The following is a 17,846-nucleotide window of genomic DNA, read 5'->3' on the forward strand; positions in this document are numbered from 1 at the left end:
GTGGATTCCAGAGTTACATAAACCTAACATTAATCAGTTATACTTCATAACTTTTTCAATTATGTTTATGTGGAGAAACTGATGCTCATATTTTTACAAAATGAAATTTTCAGGCAAAGAAACTACTTTGTACTTGTAATCAAGAGTAGTTGTTCAGAGTCTTTCTCTGTTAATTAAAAAAATAAGCCGTCAGCCTATTGGCTACATTTTACTTCTAGTAATTTTATTAATCAATGAACATAAAATGCTTCTATGTAGTATTTATTTTGTTTGTTGATACATACAAAAATATAATGAAGTATGTGCCTGTTTCTTTTTAATGTATATGCTGCACATTTTCAAGGGTTGCAGTGTACATTTTCCCTGTTAAATTTAGTAGATCCTTCTTGCTCAGGGGCCATGCTAATCTCCTTTTGTTCTGATTTATTTTACACATTTAAAGTATGCATCATGATTTTATAATATTTGTGTGCAGAAAAATGGTTAGTACAATGAAGTAAATTAACATAGCCATCACCTCACTATGGATTCCTTCTTCTCCAGTGCAAGAATTAGCCAGGCATGGTGGCACACACCTTTAATCCCAGCCTTTGGAGATAGAGGTAGGAGGATTGCTGTGAGTGCAAGGCCAGCCTGAGAGTACAGAGTAAGTTCCAGGTCAGCCTGGGCTAGAGTAAGGCCTTACCTCCAAGGGGGACAAAAACGAGTAGAAGGACCCAACTCAGCTTCTAGAGAGGAAGACATAATAAAAAAAATTCTTAGATAGCAATAATTATATATGCTTTTATATATGCTTGTATGCTTTGTAGCATATTATATCAGACTGATTAACAAGTCTGTTAGCTCACATGCATGTCTTTTACAAACACTTAAATCTACTTTAAAACTTTTTTTTTAATTATTTATTTATTTGAGAGTGACAGACACAGAGAGAAAGACAGATAGAGGGAGAGAGAGAGAATGGGCGCGCCAGGGCTTCCAGCCTCTGCAAACGAACTCCAGACGCGTGCTCCCCCTTGTGCATCTGGCTAACGTGGGACCTGGGGAACCGAGCCTCGAACCAGGGTCCTTAGGCTTCACAGGCAAGCGCTTAACCGCTAAGCCATCTCTCCAGCCCATCTACTTTAAAACTTTTTAAAGTATAATAACATATTAACATGCTATACAGTAGATCACTAATGCTTATCCGTTGGGAGTACAGGAAAACATATACCCTTTGATTAGAAAACCATGTAGTCAGGCTGGGCATGGTGGCACATGCCTTTAATCCCAGCACTCAGGAGGCAGAAGTAGGAGGATAGCTGTGAGTTCAAGGCCACGCTAAGACTACATAGCAGATTCCAGGTCAACCTGGGCTAGAAGTGAGACCCTACCTAAACATTAATATATGAGTATGAACATCATGAGAAGTACTTACTGGGCAGTTTGGCGGGCATAATATATACATTTAGCCAGACACCAGCAGGTGCTACACCCCTAGGGCTCATCACCATCCCCATCACAGGGTTTTCAGTATCAGGCCTGCTCCCGTGGAGAAGGCTTCCAGTCCAATTAGAGACTGGTTCTCTCTCTTCCATGGAGCTGCATGCAGTATAGCTTTTTCCAGTTTTCTGTCAGCTGGTCAACAGTGAGGAAGTTTTTAGCTCAGCTCCAGCAAGATTTCTCAGTGACCTTGTAGCCCAAGCATTTTGAGTCTTCAGCAGTGGGGTCTTACCATCTATTTCTGGCGGGAAACCAAGAAGCTTTGCAATGGCCTGTAATATTTTGGGGGTATCAGGGCCCTCCCTTGCTGTTGCAGTCAGGTTTGCATTGCTGGTAGAAATCACCCAACCAAGAACAGCTTGTAGGAAAAAAAAAGAGGTTTATTTTCACTTACAGACTCGAAGCGAAGCTCCATGATGGCAGGGGAAGATGATGGCATGAGCATAGAGGGTGGACATCACCCCTTCTTTTCATTCCTTTGATTTCCTCAAACATATATATATAAACATTCTACTGTAATCTTTTTCAGGCATTTCCTTTAAATCATTCTCACTGAAGGTCATTTCTGATGTATTAATGTTTTTTGGTGGATTTATATTGTCTTGATTTTTTTTGTGTGTGTTTCTTGTGTTATAATGTACCTAGTTTTGCACCTTGAATTAATTTAATGCCCTTGATTTTCTAATTATCTGCAGTATTATTAGATGTATCAGTCAATCTGATGTTATGTATCTTAAGGGTCGGAGCTTATGGTGCTAGGTGTGGCTTTTAACAGTCTCAGAGTATCTACAAAAGTGACCCTAGATGTTGGGTTTGCCTGCTATGAGAGTATTCAAGAAGGCTGAGTAGAGCAAAATACTGGCAGGTTCTAAAATTTAACTAAAAAATGTACACATTCAATGAAAAACAGCACAGAGTATTTATACAAGAGTAGGTATTATGACAACCAGATCCTTTAACAAAGTCACAGTCCCTTTGGATTTGTGTTGCCCCACACCTTTAATCCTGTCAATTGGGAGGCTAAGGTTTTGGTCTGTTGAAGGTTCCAGGTCAGCTTGTGACCAAGTGAGACCCTTCCCTAATGAACAACAGAAGAGGATACAAAGTATTATAAATCAGGAAGCAACAAATGACAAGCCTAAAATGTGGCTTATTTAAGAATGGCAAATCTGACCATCCATCAGATTTAACATCTAATTTATCCTGACATGGAAGGTGCAATTCGCACTTCTGATTCAAGCCTGTATACCAGGCTTATTTGGCAGGTACTGACCTGGTGTAATCCCAGTTGCCTTTTGGGACGGATTTGGTCTCAGTTATGCCATGGTCCTGCTTGGGTCCTTCTTTGTTGTGCTGTGGGCTCAGGTAGGCTGGGTCGCTGCTGTGATTGCCTGTGCTAGGTGCTGTGCAGGTGAGCTCCCTTCCCCAGGTTTCTTGCGCTTACACTGGTGGTGGGGTAGGGAGGCTGTGGATGGTGGCCGAAGTTCTCCCACTGGACCTCATGATCCTCTTCCTCACAAGCTGCTCCCCTCCTTTCCCCTCTTCATGTTTCTTGAGTTTGCAAGGAGCTCCCGCATAAATGGAGAATCCCCTCACCTGGCTTTTCCTGTGGCTCAGGCCAAGCCTTGTGGCTATGGCCATGCAGACTTGATTTTGCTGCTGCTAGAGCCACTTTTGACTTTTTCTCGCCTAGGCTGCTTTGGTGTGGTTCCTATGCCACCATCTTAACCAGTAGTCTATCCATGGTTTTCTTTTTTCTTTCTTTTTTTTTTTTTGGTTTTCTTTTTCTAGGTAAGGTCTCACTTCTAGCCCAGGCTGACCTGGAATCTGCTATGTAGCATGTGCCACTATCCCCAGCCTGGCTACATGGTTTTCTAATCGAAGGGTATATGTTTTCCTTTACTCACAAGGGATAAGCATTAGTGATCTGCTGTATAGCATGCTAATACGTTATTATACTTTAAAAAGTTTTAAAAAAGATTTAAGTGTATATGTAAAAGATATGCATGTGAGCTAGCAGACTTGTTAATCAGTCTGATGTAATATACTACAAAGCATACATGCATATATAATTATTGTTATCTAAGAATTTTTTTAAAGCAATAAGAGTATACTTATGTGCAATGCTTTATTCTTCTAAAAGAGATTTATTTATTTATTTTTGTTTCAGACAACCTAATGAGGCCTCTTTTGAATTATGGTATTTCTTGGTGAGCATATTTTAAAAATTTTGTATTTTCATAATAATACCTGTTAATTTATACAAATGACTTATTTTTTTATTACTGTTGTAGCATGTCTATGGGCTTTCTGGTTGAAGAGACTGCACCAGTCATATGGAGAGGCCTTCTGGTAATGTCAGCCATTGATAAACTATTGAGGCAGGTAAGAAACTTGCATTAAATTGTACTCTATCTTGGAAGAGTTATGGTTAATGCATTTGCTGACTGAAGAATTGTAAAAGTTTACAATTAACTTTGAGATGTTTCACATAGAAATTCAGTTGATGGCCAAAATATGTGATGTGGTGCCAAGACCAAATTTCATTGTTACCATGATTTCATCTCTTGCATTGCTTATGAGTACTAAAAATCCTAGTGTCATATTTAAAATTTTTTAAAGGTTTATTTATTTATTTATTTGAGAGAGAGACAGACAGACATGAAGAGAGAATTGGCATGCCAGGGCTTCCATCCATTGCAAATGAACTCCAGACACATGCATCACCTTGTGCATCTGGCTTATGTGCACCCTGGGAAATCGAACCTGGGTCCTTTGGTTTTGCAGGCAAATGCCTTAGCTGCTGAGCCATCCCCCCAGCCCCTTAGTGTCATATTTTTATTGTTTTTTGAGGCAGTTATAAGAAGAACACATCTTTTTTATTGCCTTCTTTAGACTTATGGTTAGTCTCATTCTGGCCAATTTTGACTTATAGGAGCTGTGTACAAATTCCTGAAATGTATACAAATTTATGTAAGAGGTGGCACTCATGATTTAAAATTGTTTCACAGAAGTGTTATTCTCTTTTATTTTCGATGTATGTAGTTATTTAATTGTATGTATAATATGTTTTTGATCAACTTCATCCTTAAGATAGGAAAGAACATTTGATTGTATAATCTAAATATATAAGGTAGGCTACATTTTATTTATAGTTAGTTTAGGAAAGTTTTCTCAGCTGGCAGTAGTACAATTATGTTTTAGATAAACACTGAAAATAATTTGCATTTTCCACCAGTGTATGATTCTTGTACACATTCTGTTTTGGGTCTGGCATCACGCTGCACATAGGGTGATGACTGTAATAATGTATATTCCTGGACTCATCTTCGGATGCGGTGTTACATGTGAAATTAGTTATGTCTGTGAATCTCTTCTTTTTTACTATAGCTTCTTGTCTTTCTAGAACTTCTGATCCTTATGTGCTGACAAATGTTCTTTTTGACCTTTGTGCTCAGCTCCTCCTTCTCCTCCAGAAATTCGAGTCTTTGGCTGTGTTTCCTCCTCTTTGCACTCCAGCCTCATGGCTATTCCAATTTCACTCCTAAATGCCCCTGCCTCACCAATTCCTCTGTGACCTTAAGTTGTCTGAATTAACCAGCCTTTCTTTTTGCTGCCGGATACTGTCAGAAAATATAGAATAATTATATTGATTGCCTGCATCATACATGTTTGATGTCCATATTTAGTTACCCTCTTTGTACATCAGCCATCTGATTAGACCCATTGTTCTTTCCAACATTTACCAAAAGCTTAGCTGAAATTTGGCTGAACACCAAGAGATTTGGTGAAAACAAACTGACACATTTAATAAAAAAATCATAGTTAATCCTGAGAAGTGCTGAAGATACATTTTCAGCAAATTTACCACAAAATGTAAGATAAGAGATGAGTTGAGAAATGGATCCATGTATTGTGTCCTTTGGCTAATTAAAGGTTACTTGGAGTAGTGAATGGATTGTGTGAAGTTCCTTTCACATGCACCTTTTTTTTTTTTTTTTTTTTTTTGAGGTAGGATCTCAATCTAGTCCAGGCTGACCTGCAACTCACTGTATAGTCTCAGGGTGTCCTCAAATTCACAGCAAGCTTCTTACCTCTGCCTCCAGAATGCTGGGATTAAAGGTGTGCACAGCCATGCCTGGCTTGCATGCACATTTTAATGGAAGTTCACAGGTTGATATTTTAGGATAATATTGTGATTTTTGTCTTTCATCTGAGCTGCTCTGTCCAGTAGTGGATGGTACATGTTTCTTTAAAAATTTGAATATCACATTTATATAGAAGAGTATATAAACCACAGCTGTTTAGACACATAAGCTACTCAAATTGTCAACATTTAGACACTTAGACAAGATACATGGTGCTGTTCCAGGGTCCAGCAATTCTTGTATGGTCTCCTCATAAGAGCTGCTTTTTTTTTTTCTTTCCCAGAAAGCTGGTGCATCAGGTCTGCATCCCAGAAGTTGGGATCTTAGGATGCAGCCCTGAACTGTTTGGAGTGTCAGCTTTTTAATTTTTATTTATTTAACAGAGAGAGAGTGGAAGAGGGAGGATGGGCGTACCAGGGCCTACAGATACTGCAAATGAACTCCAGATGCATGCTCCTCCTTGTGCGTCTGCCTTATGTGGGTCCTGGAAAGTCTAACCGGTATCCTTTGGCTTTGCAGGCAAACACTTCACCACTAAACCATCTCTCCAGCCCAGACCTGCTGTTTTGTTTGTTTGTTTTTTGAGACATGATACACTGTGACAGTCTGCTATCTTCAACTAGAAAATTGAATTAGAGTTGACTCTTTTGTTGTTGTTGTTGCTTACCCTAGCAATATTTCAGTGGGATGTGCAGCTTTTTAGTGTGAATAATTTTTTGATGGTTTGTATGCTTGTATAGCCAAACCCAAGTCAGACAGGACATCTGCGTTCTCCTAGTGAGATTCTTTGGTCATGCTTCTCTTCAGTTCCATGCCCATAGACAATTGATGCTTTCATTTCTGTCACCATGAATGATTCTTTTCTTTAAAAATAACTTATTCGTATATGAGAACCTGTAGCAAATTTTTCATCACACAAAGTTGGGAAGGATCAGAGGCAGAACCTGCAATTTAGGCCATTTTCCAATAGTGTGGGGACCCCCACCCCCATTCTCACAGCTGCAGAGTATGGCATTAGACTAGGCAGGTCCTACCAATAAGGAACCATGTCACTTTTCTGAATACTTTTAGGCCAAGGAACTGGTGGTTTCCCTCTTACTAAAGCTCACCAGTGAGTGAAGTGACCCCCTAATAGGAGCAATAACTAAGTCCCCACATTCCTGAGTGGGCAGCAGGGGAAGGGCAGGCCAGGCAGGCATGAAGCATCAAAGCTCTTTGTTGGGCTTATACCAGGAGTCTGTGGGTTTTGACAACTTCTGTGAACTTGTTAAATTTAACTTTTAGTTTTCGAGGTAGGGTCTTGCTCTAGCCTAGGCTGACCTGGAATGACTATGTAGTTTTCTCATATAATTTTGTTTTGGTTAGTGAATATGTTTTGTAGTTCTTTAGTGTAAGACAATGTTGGGATCTTCTGTGGATCCACATGTGTTTCATCTTTGTGATGTTTTGTGTGCTTTGAGAAGAATGTGTATTGTGCATTATTGTGGCACATGTTTATCTCTTAGGGTTAATTGATAGTTTCTCCCACAACCTGGGAACATTTTCAAGCTGAGGCAACTTGTAAGTGAATTCTCTTTGAAGGTTTTGGGACCCTTCTGCTGGTATGAAATTGGATTGTAAGACTGTATGAATACTACTTGTGGCTCTCATCCCTTCTCTCAAGGCCAAAGTTCATAGACAGATAATCCCTTCTGCTTTTTTCCAAATCCTGTATTCTTTTTATTTATCTTTATTTTGGGTACCAGCCTTATATAGGATTTTCTTATTAGATGTCAACTCAGCTTGGCTTTGTTTCTTCTTCTTGTCTTACTTAGAATATCAATATGCTTTACAATCAGTGGATGTTACTAGCTTGTTTAGAGCAATGGTTTTCTAACATGTAGACACAAAAAAAAAAATCATTTAGTAATCTTTAAGGACACTTTTGGATTATGTACCAGGCTAGTTTAGTCACATGCTATGGATGTAGTTTGGAGAGTTTTATAAATGAGATTAAAAAATTTTTTTTTGTTTATTTGAGAGAGAGAGAGTGAGAGGGGCAGATAGAAAAAGAGAGAATAGGCACATGAGAGCCTCTAGGCACTTCAAACAAACTCCAGACACATGTACAACTTTGTGCATATGGCTTATGTTGGTACTGGAAAATTGAACCTGGGTCCTTTGGCTTTGTAGGCAAGCACCTTACTGCTAAGCCATCTTTCCAGAACCCTAAATGCAAATTTTAAAGTGAAAATGAGGGTTAAGGTAGGTCAGGAGATAATAGATAATATGTAGCTATTTTTAATCCTTTGTTTAGAAGAGAAAGAAGTCAAGCTATAGGGGTTTTGGAATAAATTTAGGACTGAGAGGTGGCTCAGTGGGTAAAGTACTTGCCATGCAAGCATGGGCCCTCAGCTTGATCTCTGGAACCAGTGTAAACTATGCCAAGCATGATGGCACATGCTTGTGATAGCAGCACTGGGGAGGTGGAGACAGGCAGATGGCTGGGGCTCACTGGCCAGCCAGTGTAGTGTAATTGGTGACTTCGTGGACAGTGAGAGGCCATGTCTCAGAAAAGGTGTACAGTGTCTGAGGAATGACACCTGAGGTTGTGCTCTGACCTCTGTATGTACACACATCCGTGCACCTGTGCACAGGTACATGCATGCCCACAAAGAACACGCTTAACCCAGGACAAAGGAAGTAGAGGTAGAGGCTGTTGGTTAAAAAGACAGGCCACACTGGAAGAGTTGGATTGCATTTTAAGAGGACTGGGGCCAAATGAAAAGTTCCTTTCTGCAAGGAACTGAAAATTACTGACAACAAAAGGATTACTGAAGCAGGAATATTATGAACAAAGCAAAAAGGAATGGATTAGAAGTCAGGTGAAGTGTTTTTTTGGAAAGTGGTCTTTAGCTCTAAAATAAGACTTGGTGGGGGGAGGGGCATAGATAAATCATAGGCATGAGGTGGGTAGAATAATAATAGAAGCAGAACCCTGCCAGGATCATCATTGTTTACTGTAGGAGGATGGTATGGCTTGGTTTAAACAGCACTGGGAGCTCTGAAGGGTAGGTGATTGCTCAGAACACAGACGCAGTACTGGTCACTTGGCTTCAAGTTACCCTGTAGTTTTCCCTGTCTTCCTCCAACCTGATCTTTTTAGGAGGAAGAGAGGCATTGTTGAGTAAATAAAGTCCCTGCTCAGGAATGTGCCTTGTGATGCATTGCCTAGAAGCCTGTTCACCTGAGGGTTTCTTAGGAGAATGAGGAAGATAAGCACTAGGATGTCTAGTGCTAGAATGCTATTTTCAGCACAGGATTGATCAGTATGTCCCTTTATTCTCTGAGTATTTGAACCAACTTATTTTTATTCATTTTAATTATTAAAGGCATAAACATCTGGTATATTTCAATCAAAGAATGCTAGTTAATTTCTGTTATTCCCGAGACTGATATTTTTCTTATAAATTGTATATAATGCATATGCAATTAGTTAAACTCAAATGAGGAAGTTTTCTTCTTAGATCTGTTAAATTTGAAAATATAGTATATTGGGAAAACAATTCTAGTTGTTCTAAAAGAGCCACAGAGAGGAAACTTCAAAGGCTCATTGGTGGGCACACCTGCTGTGGTCACAGGGGCAGCCCTGGTGCCCTGGGACCTTGGCAGCAGTGTCTGCTTTTAGTTCCATCTTTCGTGTCCCCAAATGTGAGGCAGATGCAGCTCTCTTCTCTGGGGTTCTGATAATGGCATCTAATGAATTAGCTGTTTCCTAGCAACTCAAGCAGCTCACTTTGCAGATCCTGCAAAGAGAGTGAGACTCTCCCTTGAGAGTTAGTATTAGTGATTTCCCTGACAATGGAATTTCACTTTTGAATAAGGAATGTTCTCAGCCTTTGGTTTCCTAAAGAATTTTGCCTCTGAGTTGGCCTAAGCTCTGCTTAATCCTGTAGAAAATGAAGAAAGAAAGAAAAAAAAAAAAAACCTGTTTGTACCCCTTAAGTACCTCTCATGGGAAGAGCCAAAGGAGTTTGATACATAGTTTCTCACATGGCATGCTTATGCAAGAAGCTGTTGTAGGCTTGGTTTCCTAGTGTTTAACAGGACGATTAACAACCACATTGTTTTCTGGTTAATGTGTTGCGGAAACAAACATGTAGAAAACATTATACTAGTACTATGTCACTATAAAGTCTGTGTAGCTAAAGCATATTCTGTAATCTTTGTAAACAGTATTTTTATTGACCACTTCCATACTTAGACTATAAACCCTGATAATTCTCTCCCCTCCCCCACTTTCCCCTTCACAGATCCACTCTCCACCATATTCCCTCCCTTTCTTGTAAACAGCATTTTTTAATCAATCATTATTATAAACAAAGATTTCAAGCAGGCATTTACAATTCATTTTATGGTGAGTTGTTAAACAATTTGGTGTTCATATTTAAAAATTAGTAGTTTTAGGGCATCTGTACTTTATGGAATCATATGTTTAAATCCTTTCTATTTGACAGTGGCATTAGCTATGGTACTCTTGTGACTGGTATAATATATGGAGGGGGCATGAGAAAATTACTGCAGGCGACGTTCTCGGTAGTCATTCATAGTTCAGTTTCTAAGAATATTACCTATTTTTATTCTTTTTTTAAAAAATTTTTTAAATTTATTTATTTATTTATTTGAGAGTGACAGACACAGAGAGAAAGACAGATAGAGGGGGAGAGAGAGAATGGGCGTGCCAGGGCTTCCAGCCTCTGCAAACGAACTCCAGACACGTGCGCCCCCTTGTGCATCTGGCTAACGTGGGACCTGGGGAACCGAGCCTCGAACCGGGGTCCTTAGGCTTCACAGGCAAGCGCTTAACTGCTAAGCCATCTCTCCAGCCCCTATTTTTATTCTTTTGATACTACATAATTAATACCAAGTACCTTCCTCATCCAGATTTATAGTCTAATATAGTAAGTTTCAAAAGTTCTCTGATACTTAGGCAAAGAAATGCAGTATGTCTAAATACAATACAGAAATTCATTGCCTTTCAGAGGGTAGGTCTGCAGAGTATGCATTCACTTCCAGCTGAGGTCATGGCATGGCTTTATGGCCGGGCCTGGGCATCTGACCATGCGCATTCCTTGTCGTGGTTTTGCTTCCTCAGCTACTTTAGCAGATTTCCTATTTAAAGATGTTTTTTATGTCTCTCTGTGAAATATTAAGAACTAAGAACACTGATTCAGTTGGACACAGAGTAATCTTTCAGGCACCTAAAACTTATGCTTTAAAGAACAAAACTTGGAATTTTAAGCAGAGTTTTCATATAACATAGCTCAATTCCTACTGTTAAATTTCTTTGAAGCTTAATCAAAGACTAAAGAATCAAGTATGCTAGGCTTAATTTTGAGTTAGTAAGTAAGGAGGTAGAAATGTATTCCAACTAAAGCTTCATCCTTTGAAATATTTTTATGAGGCAGTATTATACATTAGTGAATCTAGCAAAAAATTCCTGTTAAGCAGCATGCATTTATTCATTTACAGTTATTTATTGTGCTGACACCAGATGGTTATTGCTGCTCTTTTAAAATATTGTTGGACTTTCTGTTATCTTCAGCAATAGACATTTGTTGTCTGCTTACTATGTTTAGAGCCTTGGCTAAATGCTGAGGATGAGAGGATATGTACAGCATAGCTCCAGACTTCAAAACTGTAAACTAAAGCTTTTAGTCATAGTCTTGTAAGCATGATGCTTTGACAGGCTGAAAATGTGATGGTTTTGTGCACTTTGTACTGTGTTTTATTTAAAGTACTGAAAGTCGGCACTTTAGAGAATAAGGCTGAGTATTAAGCAGTATTGATTACTTTGGCGGGTGGTACTGTTGCCGGAGAGCAGATTTTGCAATCTCATCTAGGTTTCATGACATAGAAGAAGCCCTGTGGTCAGCATTTGGGAGAATAAGTTGTTAGGAGTTGGAAACAGCCAATGACTGTTAATTGTCATTCCCTGACTTCACATGCCCCTTCCTTCTGCTCATCCTCAGCAGTGACTTCCACCAGAGCTTTCGAGTCACTGTGGTAGCAGTGCCCTTAGTGCAGTTCTGGCTACTGTGTTTCAGTGTTCTCTGTTCTTGCTACTGTAGTTATCTAAGCACATGCCACTGCAGTGTTAACACTGGCACCAGCTGTTCCGCACTTGCCCCCCAAAGTCTTTTATGCCAGATTGCCCCAGCCCTAGACTAGCTTGGTCATACCTGCACCAATTTTCTTCTGTCATCTGGTCCCTGGTAATACAGCTGTAGAGACACTTTCCACCTAGGAAAACTACTTAGGTGTCTGAAGCTTGGAAGGGTAATTTCATAAGAAAGCAATAGAAATCAAGGAGAGCATTGCGGAGTGGAGCAGTGTTGTCTTGCGTCAGTCACTTCTCATTCTGTGCGGTTTGGATCGGAGCGGTGTCTAAGGCTGGGAGGCCCTGGCTTAGGAACCTTTATTTTCTTTCTGGACCTAGTGCCCAGGCAAAGCCCTGTGTAGCTGGCCTCTGATCCCATGCTCTGCGCTAGGTGGCCTGCTGCTCTGTCTGGCGACTGGCCTTCCCAGAGTAGTCCTAGTTCAGGCACCTTTGGAGATCAAGGCACTTGACTTGCCTTGAACATCATTTCCCCCCTTAGGTTTAGGTCTTTCAGACACATCTGTATTGTCAGAACACAAGAATGGGCACATGGTCTTGCCACCTTCCTGACTTGCCACTAGATTCACTTCACACAAGCTCTTTTTGTCGCAAGGCTAGTGTGTGGCCTTTCCTAGAACTTTTCTCTGTTAGGTTTCTTATCCCCAGCCCTTCCCATGCTTTCTAGCTTGAAGCCTTTGTTTACTTTAGACATAACTTTCTGTCTCAGTGAAAACATATTCTGAGCCCCTTTGTAGACCACCTCAAGCCTGTGAAGAGCTGAGACTATGCCCAATTTCCCTAGGTGCTTCCTAGGGAGAGGTGGACTTTGTCCCTTTGCACTAGCTTCTTTCTCAGCAGGAAAATGTGGAGAGCTGGAGCCCTTGCTTTTATAACAGTACAGTTTGGCTCTAAAAGCAAAAGTGTAACAGCAGATTTTATTTGTGGATGTTTCTGGTATCAATATAAAAGTAAGGGAAAATGGGGAAAAACAGAGAATGTGGTATAATTTTAGGCCTGAATCTGAAAAAAAAAAAAAAAGAAAAAGAAAAAGAAAAAAGAAAAAAGAAAAAAGCTACCATGCAATCAAAACTACCATTATAGTTTAAATTTGGCCAGTGTTTCTTGGGTATTCCTTCATGTCTGACAAAAGAGAATCTTTTTCATTTCCTTCTCTGTTATGTGTCAGAGTAAAGTAATGGCATATATATAAGTCCTAGGACAGTCGTTTCACATTAAAGATGGCCTAGAACTATACCTCTGACATAGGAAGAGAGCATACAGCAAATAGACTTGTTTATGAAAAGGGATAAAGTGGCAGAAGGCCAGCATTAGAAATTAGTAAAAAAAGGAAGCACTGTTAAAAAGTGTGCCAGGTCACTGGAATGTGTTGATCAAGAGAAACTGAAAGATCTGACACAGTTCATCAGCAGCAAACCAGTGAGGCTAAAGTAAAGTGGGAAAAAAAATGAATAACTTAAAAAAGAGGCTAACTGTCAAACCATTACAATGGCCCATCTCTACCTTGATTACTTCCAGAAGAATTTCTTACTTGTTCACTCTTTTCATGATAGAGGCTTTGAAGAAACAGCTGTATGAACTGAGTCAATGTGAAGAGGGTAATGATAAAAGGGAGAGTGTTGTCTTCTGTAGCAGTAATTAAGAAGCCCTAATAAAGGTCACATGACATGACTTGCTGAGCCCTTTGGACAGCTTCTTAGAGCTATGGCTGCTGTTGGATACGCAAGGACTTACCCAGGCTCTTAAAGTGCAGCTCAGAGATCAGGGGGTCAGAGCCTGAGGTCAGAAGCCTGCCTCTTCCAGCTGTTTGGAAACTTGAACAGATCCTTGAAGGCATGGGAGTGTTCTGAATAGTACTGGGGTTTCATGACATTGACTTCTTTGTACTATGTAGGCAGATTCTATACTTTATTAATCTTAAGATACATAGTTTCCAAATTTTAATGTTTCTGAAGTTGCAGTATGTTTTATAATCAGTAACATCTTGACATTTTATCAGCTTAACTTTTAGAATATTCTTTTAGTGTAATTTTAGCTTCTTTTTTCTTTTTGGTACTATATAAAACAATGGTATGTTTTATAGTTGATTTCCTTCTTTTTTTTTTTATGAGAGAGAGAGAGACAGGAGACAGAGAGAGAGTTGGTGCACCAGAGTCTCCAAGCTCTACAGTTGAACTGCAGACGCGTGCACTATCTTGTGCGCACGTCTGACCTTACGCACTTGTGTCACCTTGTGTGTTTGCCTTATGTGGGACCTGGAGAGTAGAACATGGGTCCTTAGCCTTCATAGGCAAGTGCCGTAACTGCAAAGCCATTTTTCCAGCCCTTTTAAAATTCATTTTCTATTTTTTATAGTCCATATTTTAAAACTATGTTAAGATGTAGTATTTTTCTGCTGATTATTGTAATGCTGACCTAATGTTGACTTGTGTTTTTGCATTTATGATTATTCCTGCATGTCATTCCATGTCATTATGATCATTTAAAAACATTGTTGAAAAACTATTTAATTTCAGAGATATTAAATATTGGGTAATTTTTTTCATTCTCTTCCATGTACCCCCTAATTAACTTTATTTTCCCCTTTACTGCTTACTCAGTGGCTACCAGACTCCTCTTCCTGGCTATGTGGAAGTCATTTCCAACCCCCATCTTCCTTCAAAATAGCAGGAAAGTCAAATAATCTCTTTTCTGCTATTAGACCCAGGAAGACCATGTGACCCAGTTCTAGCCAATGAGGTATAAGGGAAAGCCTAAAGAGCGTGCCCATGTTCACAGTAAGAAGTGTGGCTTCCCAACAGAAAGGCAGGTTTTGCTCTGAGTAAGGACAAGATGCCTGGTGCTGGCAGTCATTTTGTGGCAGAACAGGAACGGAAAGTTTGGTGGTGGAATTGATGGTACTGAGATTTTTGAAAAGAATAATAAATATTAAAAACACAATTTTAGAGCTGGAGAGATGGCTTAGCGGTTAAGCACTTGCCTATGAAGCCTAAGGACCCCGGTTCGAGGCTCGGTTCCCCAGGTCCCGCGTTAGCCAGATGCACAAGGGGGCGCACGCGTCTGGAGTTCCTTTGCAGAGGCTGGAAGCCCTGGCGCGCCCATTCTCTCTCTCTCCCTCTATCTGTCTTTCTCTCTGTGTCTGTTGCTCTCAAATAAATAAATAAATAAAAAATGAACAAAAAATATTTTAAAAAAATTAAAAAAATAAAGACAAAGATTGTGTTTAATTTAAAAAAAAAAACCACAATTTTAGTGTTGTCTACTTTCAGTTCTTTGCTAAGTGAGAACAGTAAGTGCCCTGGTTGATTAAACCAAAACTGACTAGGCACTCTCTGTTGCAGCTGAAGGCATCTTAACCTAAGATACACAAGTGTATGCCATTTTAAACCAAAAACAGAAACAAGCAACTCTGACTCCCTGACCTTACTGTTTTCCCCATTATGCCCAGCTTCTTGAAAGATTTCTTATTTGTCTCTTACTCCCTCATTTTTCATGGATTTCTTTGTATTTTTTTATTCAAGTATACTGTCACCAGGGCCACCAGATTCATTTAAAAAAAAAAAATCCTGATGTGAGCTGGAGAGTGGTTTAGTGGTTAAGACCTTGCCTGTTAAACCTGAGGACCCAAGTTTGACTCCCCAGAGCCCACATAAGCCAGATGCGACACATGTGCACAAGGTCCCACATGCGCACAAGGTGACACATGCATCTGAAAGTTGATGGCAGTGGCCAACGCTCTGGTGTGCCAATTCTCCCCCCCCCATAAAAAAGAAAATATCCTATATGTGCTTTTTATTCTTAATTTAATTGATTTCTCTACAGCTTTTAATCTGTTGTCCTTAATGTGAACCACTCGTTACTACTAGTTTCCTTAACCCTCTCTTCCAAAAAAGTTTGGTTTTTTTTTTTTTTTTTTTTTGGTTTTTCGAGGTAGGGTCTCACTCTAGCCCAGGCTGACCTGGAATTCACTATGGAGTTTCAGGGTGGCCTCGAACTCATGGCGATCCTCCTACCTCTGCCTCCCGAGTGCTGGGATTAAAGGCGTGCGCCACCACGCCCGGCTTAGTTTTTTTAAAAAGAAACCCAGGCCTGTTTTTCAGCTGTATCTCCTAGCAGGTTTGTCACCCAACTTGAGAAGTGATTATGTGCCAGAAGTCAGCTGGTTTTGTTTATAAAAATAAAATAAAATAAATGGTATTTTCAGCTTTCGGTCCCAGCCACTGAATCTGACAAGTTCTGACATCTCTTCTCTTGGCTGCCTTTCACTTCTTTTCCTGTTTCCATGGAAATGGACATCAGACCACAGAAACATAGTGAGATTCTGGTGGCTAATTGCTGCTACAGATTTCTGAATTCTCTTTGTTTGTGGCATGATTATTTCACTGACTCCTGCCCAGTCTGTAGTATGTGATAGTCAAACATCTATGGTGTTTCTGGGGCTGAGAGCTATGTCATATATACCAGGTGTCACTTATAGGGGCTTCATCTCTCTGGCAAAGTACATTTTCAATTTAAGAGCTGTAATCTTGTCAGAGAGGGGCAGGAGATTACAAGCCAGGAGACCTGGCCAGAGTCCCAGATCTGATGCCGCCTCACTGCCTGACCTCGGTCAGTTCTGTTCTACTTATTGATTGAGCATTGCTTCTGCTTAGCTATGGGGCTGGGTGCAAGTGACTTGAGAAAATGGTTCTTCTGCCAGTGTGGTTTTGTAAAAAACAAAACATATAATTAACTTATTTAACTCATTTTGGTTAAGGAAATTAATCCAGGTTTCTGGATACTTTTAATCTTAGCACTTTTCTAAGATCAGAACGTGTATGTCATGTGGTAGAAATGCGTATTTATCTAACATTATCATCTTAGGATTCCTTTGCTTTCATAAACAAGCATAGTTCTTGCCTGATAGCAAAGTACTGTGGTTCAGATAACAGGTGAAAATCACTTGCATTTTCTGTTTAATGAAGGGAGTTAGTATATCGCGTGTCTAATGTGTCTTTTCACATTCGGGATGTGTGAGGATTTGCCAAGGCCATCTACCTCTGTAAAGGGTTTATCTATGCCAGGTCCAGATTCCTTTGTAAATCTAAATTAGAACATGGAAATCTAAGTTTTGTTAAGTGTAGGAAGGGCCTGACATGTACATATAAAAGGATGAGTCCTTTCTGAGCTGCTGCTCCAACATAGCATGTCTGCTGTATACCAGATGAACTGTAGTGTGAACAGAATGGATCTCTTTTCTGGCACACTGCGCAGAGTAAAATATAGTCCTATACTGCACTCCACTTAGAGTTGCAAGCATACTGACATAAGCCATACATGCATTCCAAGAGCTGTCAGCTAAGCGGGGGCTCTAGTACCAGATTGCTAGCAACCCTGCCCCAGTAGGAAACGGAGGGAAGCTAGTCATGGGGGTTTATAGTGTGCCTTTCACAGGATACTTCTTTTAACTGGCTTACAACCTAAGGCCTAGTTGTTCAGCCTCTGCCCGGGATGCTGTGCCAGAAGAGACATGTCTGTAATGGTGCATACCCCTGTGGCTCTTGTTTGACATATCTCTGGCTTATTCTTGCCTGGCCAGCACTCTGGCATTGGCAGCTTGACCTTGTAGTGTCCACAATGGCCCAGGGTAAACCTAAGCTAAGGTGTAGCCCCTGGCTCTTCAGATGGAAGATGCAAACTCACAGTTCACAGTGTAGCACTACAGTAGGAAGCAAGTTCAGAGATGTATACCTACAGGACTTGGTCATGAGGCCCGGTGTGAGGATGGACAGTCCTCAGTTACTGACTCGAGCACAGAGGTTGGGGAAAGGGAGGGGAGAGGACAAGAGGGGGAAGGAGAGTAGAAGGACCAGATACACCCTGGTTTTATGGTTAGTTATTTTCTTAAGTCTTTGTTTGATTTTTCCAGGGCATTCATATTCTGGCCCTGTCTACCTCCTTTAGCCTTATTATTCACCATACCCAACTCATTCCCAGGTATTTTTTTTTTAATTCTTTTTTGTTGTTGTTGTTATTGTTTTTCGAGGTAGGGTCTCACTCTGGCTCAGGCTGACCTGGAA

At 40.2% G+C, this 17,846-nt stretch overlaps 1 protein-coding gene across 1 annotated transcript in view; it reads left to right on the plus strand.

Moving 5' to 3' along the window:
* The window catches only part of Nubpl (nucleotide binding protein like), a 230,493-nt gene that overhangs the window by 93,304 nt on the left and 119,343 nt on the right, over positions 1–17,846 (plus strand). Inside the window, exons 5-6 of the mRNA XM_004661857.2 lie at positions 3,653–3,692; positions 3,777–3,867. Coding sequence (XP_004661914.2) covers positions 3,653–3,692; positions 3,777–3,867 — 131 coding nt within the window. The remainder of the gene's footprint in view (positions 1–3,652; positions 3,693–3,776; positions 3,868–17,846) is intronic.

The sequence above is a fragment of the Jaculus jaculus genome, chromosome 7 (genome assembly GCF_020740685.1).
Source record: "Jaculus jaculus isolate mJacJac1 chromosome 7, mJacJac1.mat.Y.cur, whole genome shotgun sequence".
In the NCBI taxonomy this organism is placed as follows: domain Eukaryota; kingdom Metazoa; phylum Chordata; class Mammalia; order Rodentia; family Dipodidae; genus Jaculus; species Jaculus jaculus.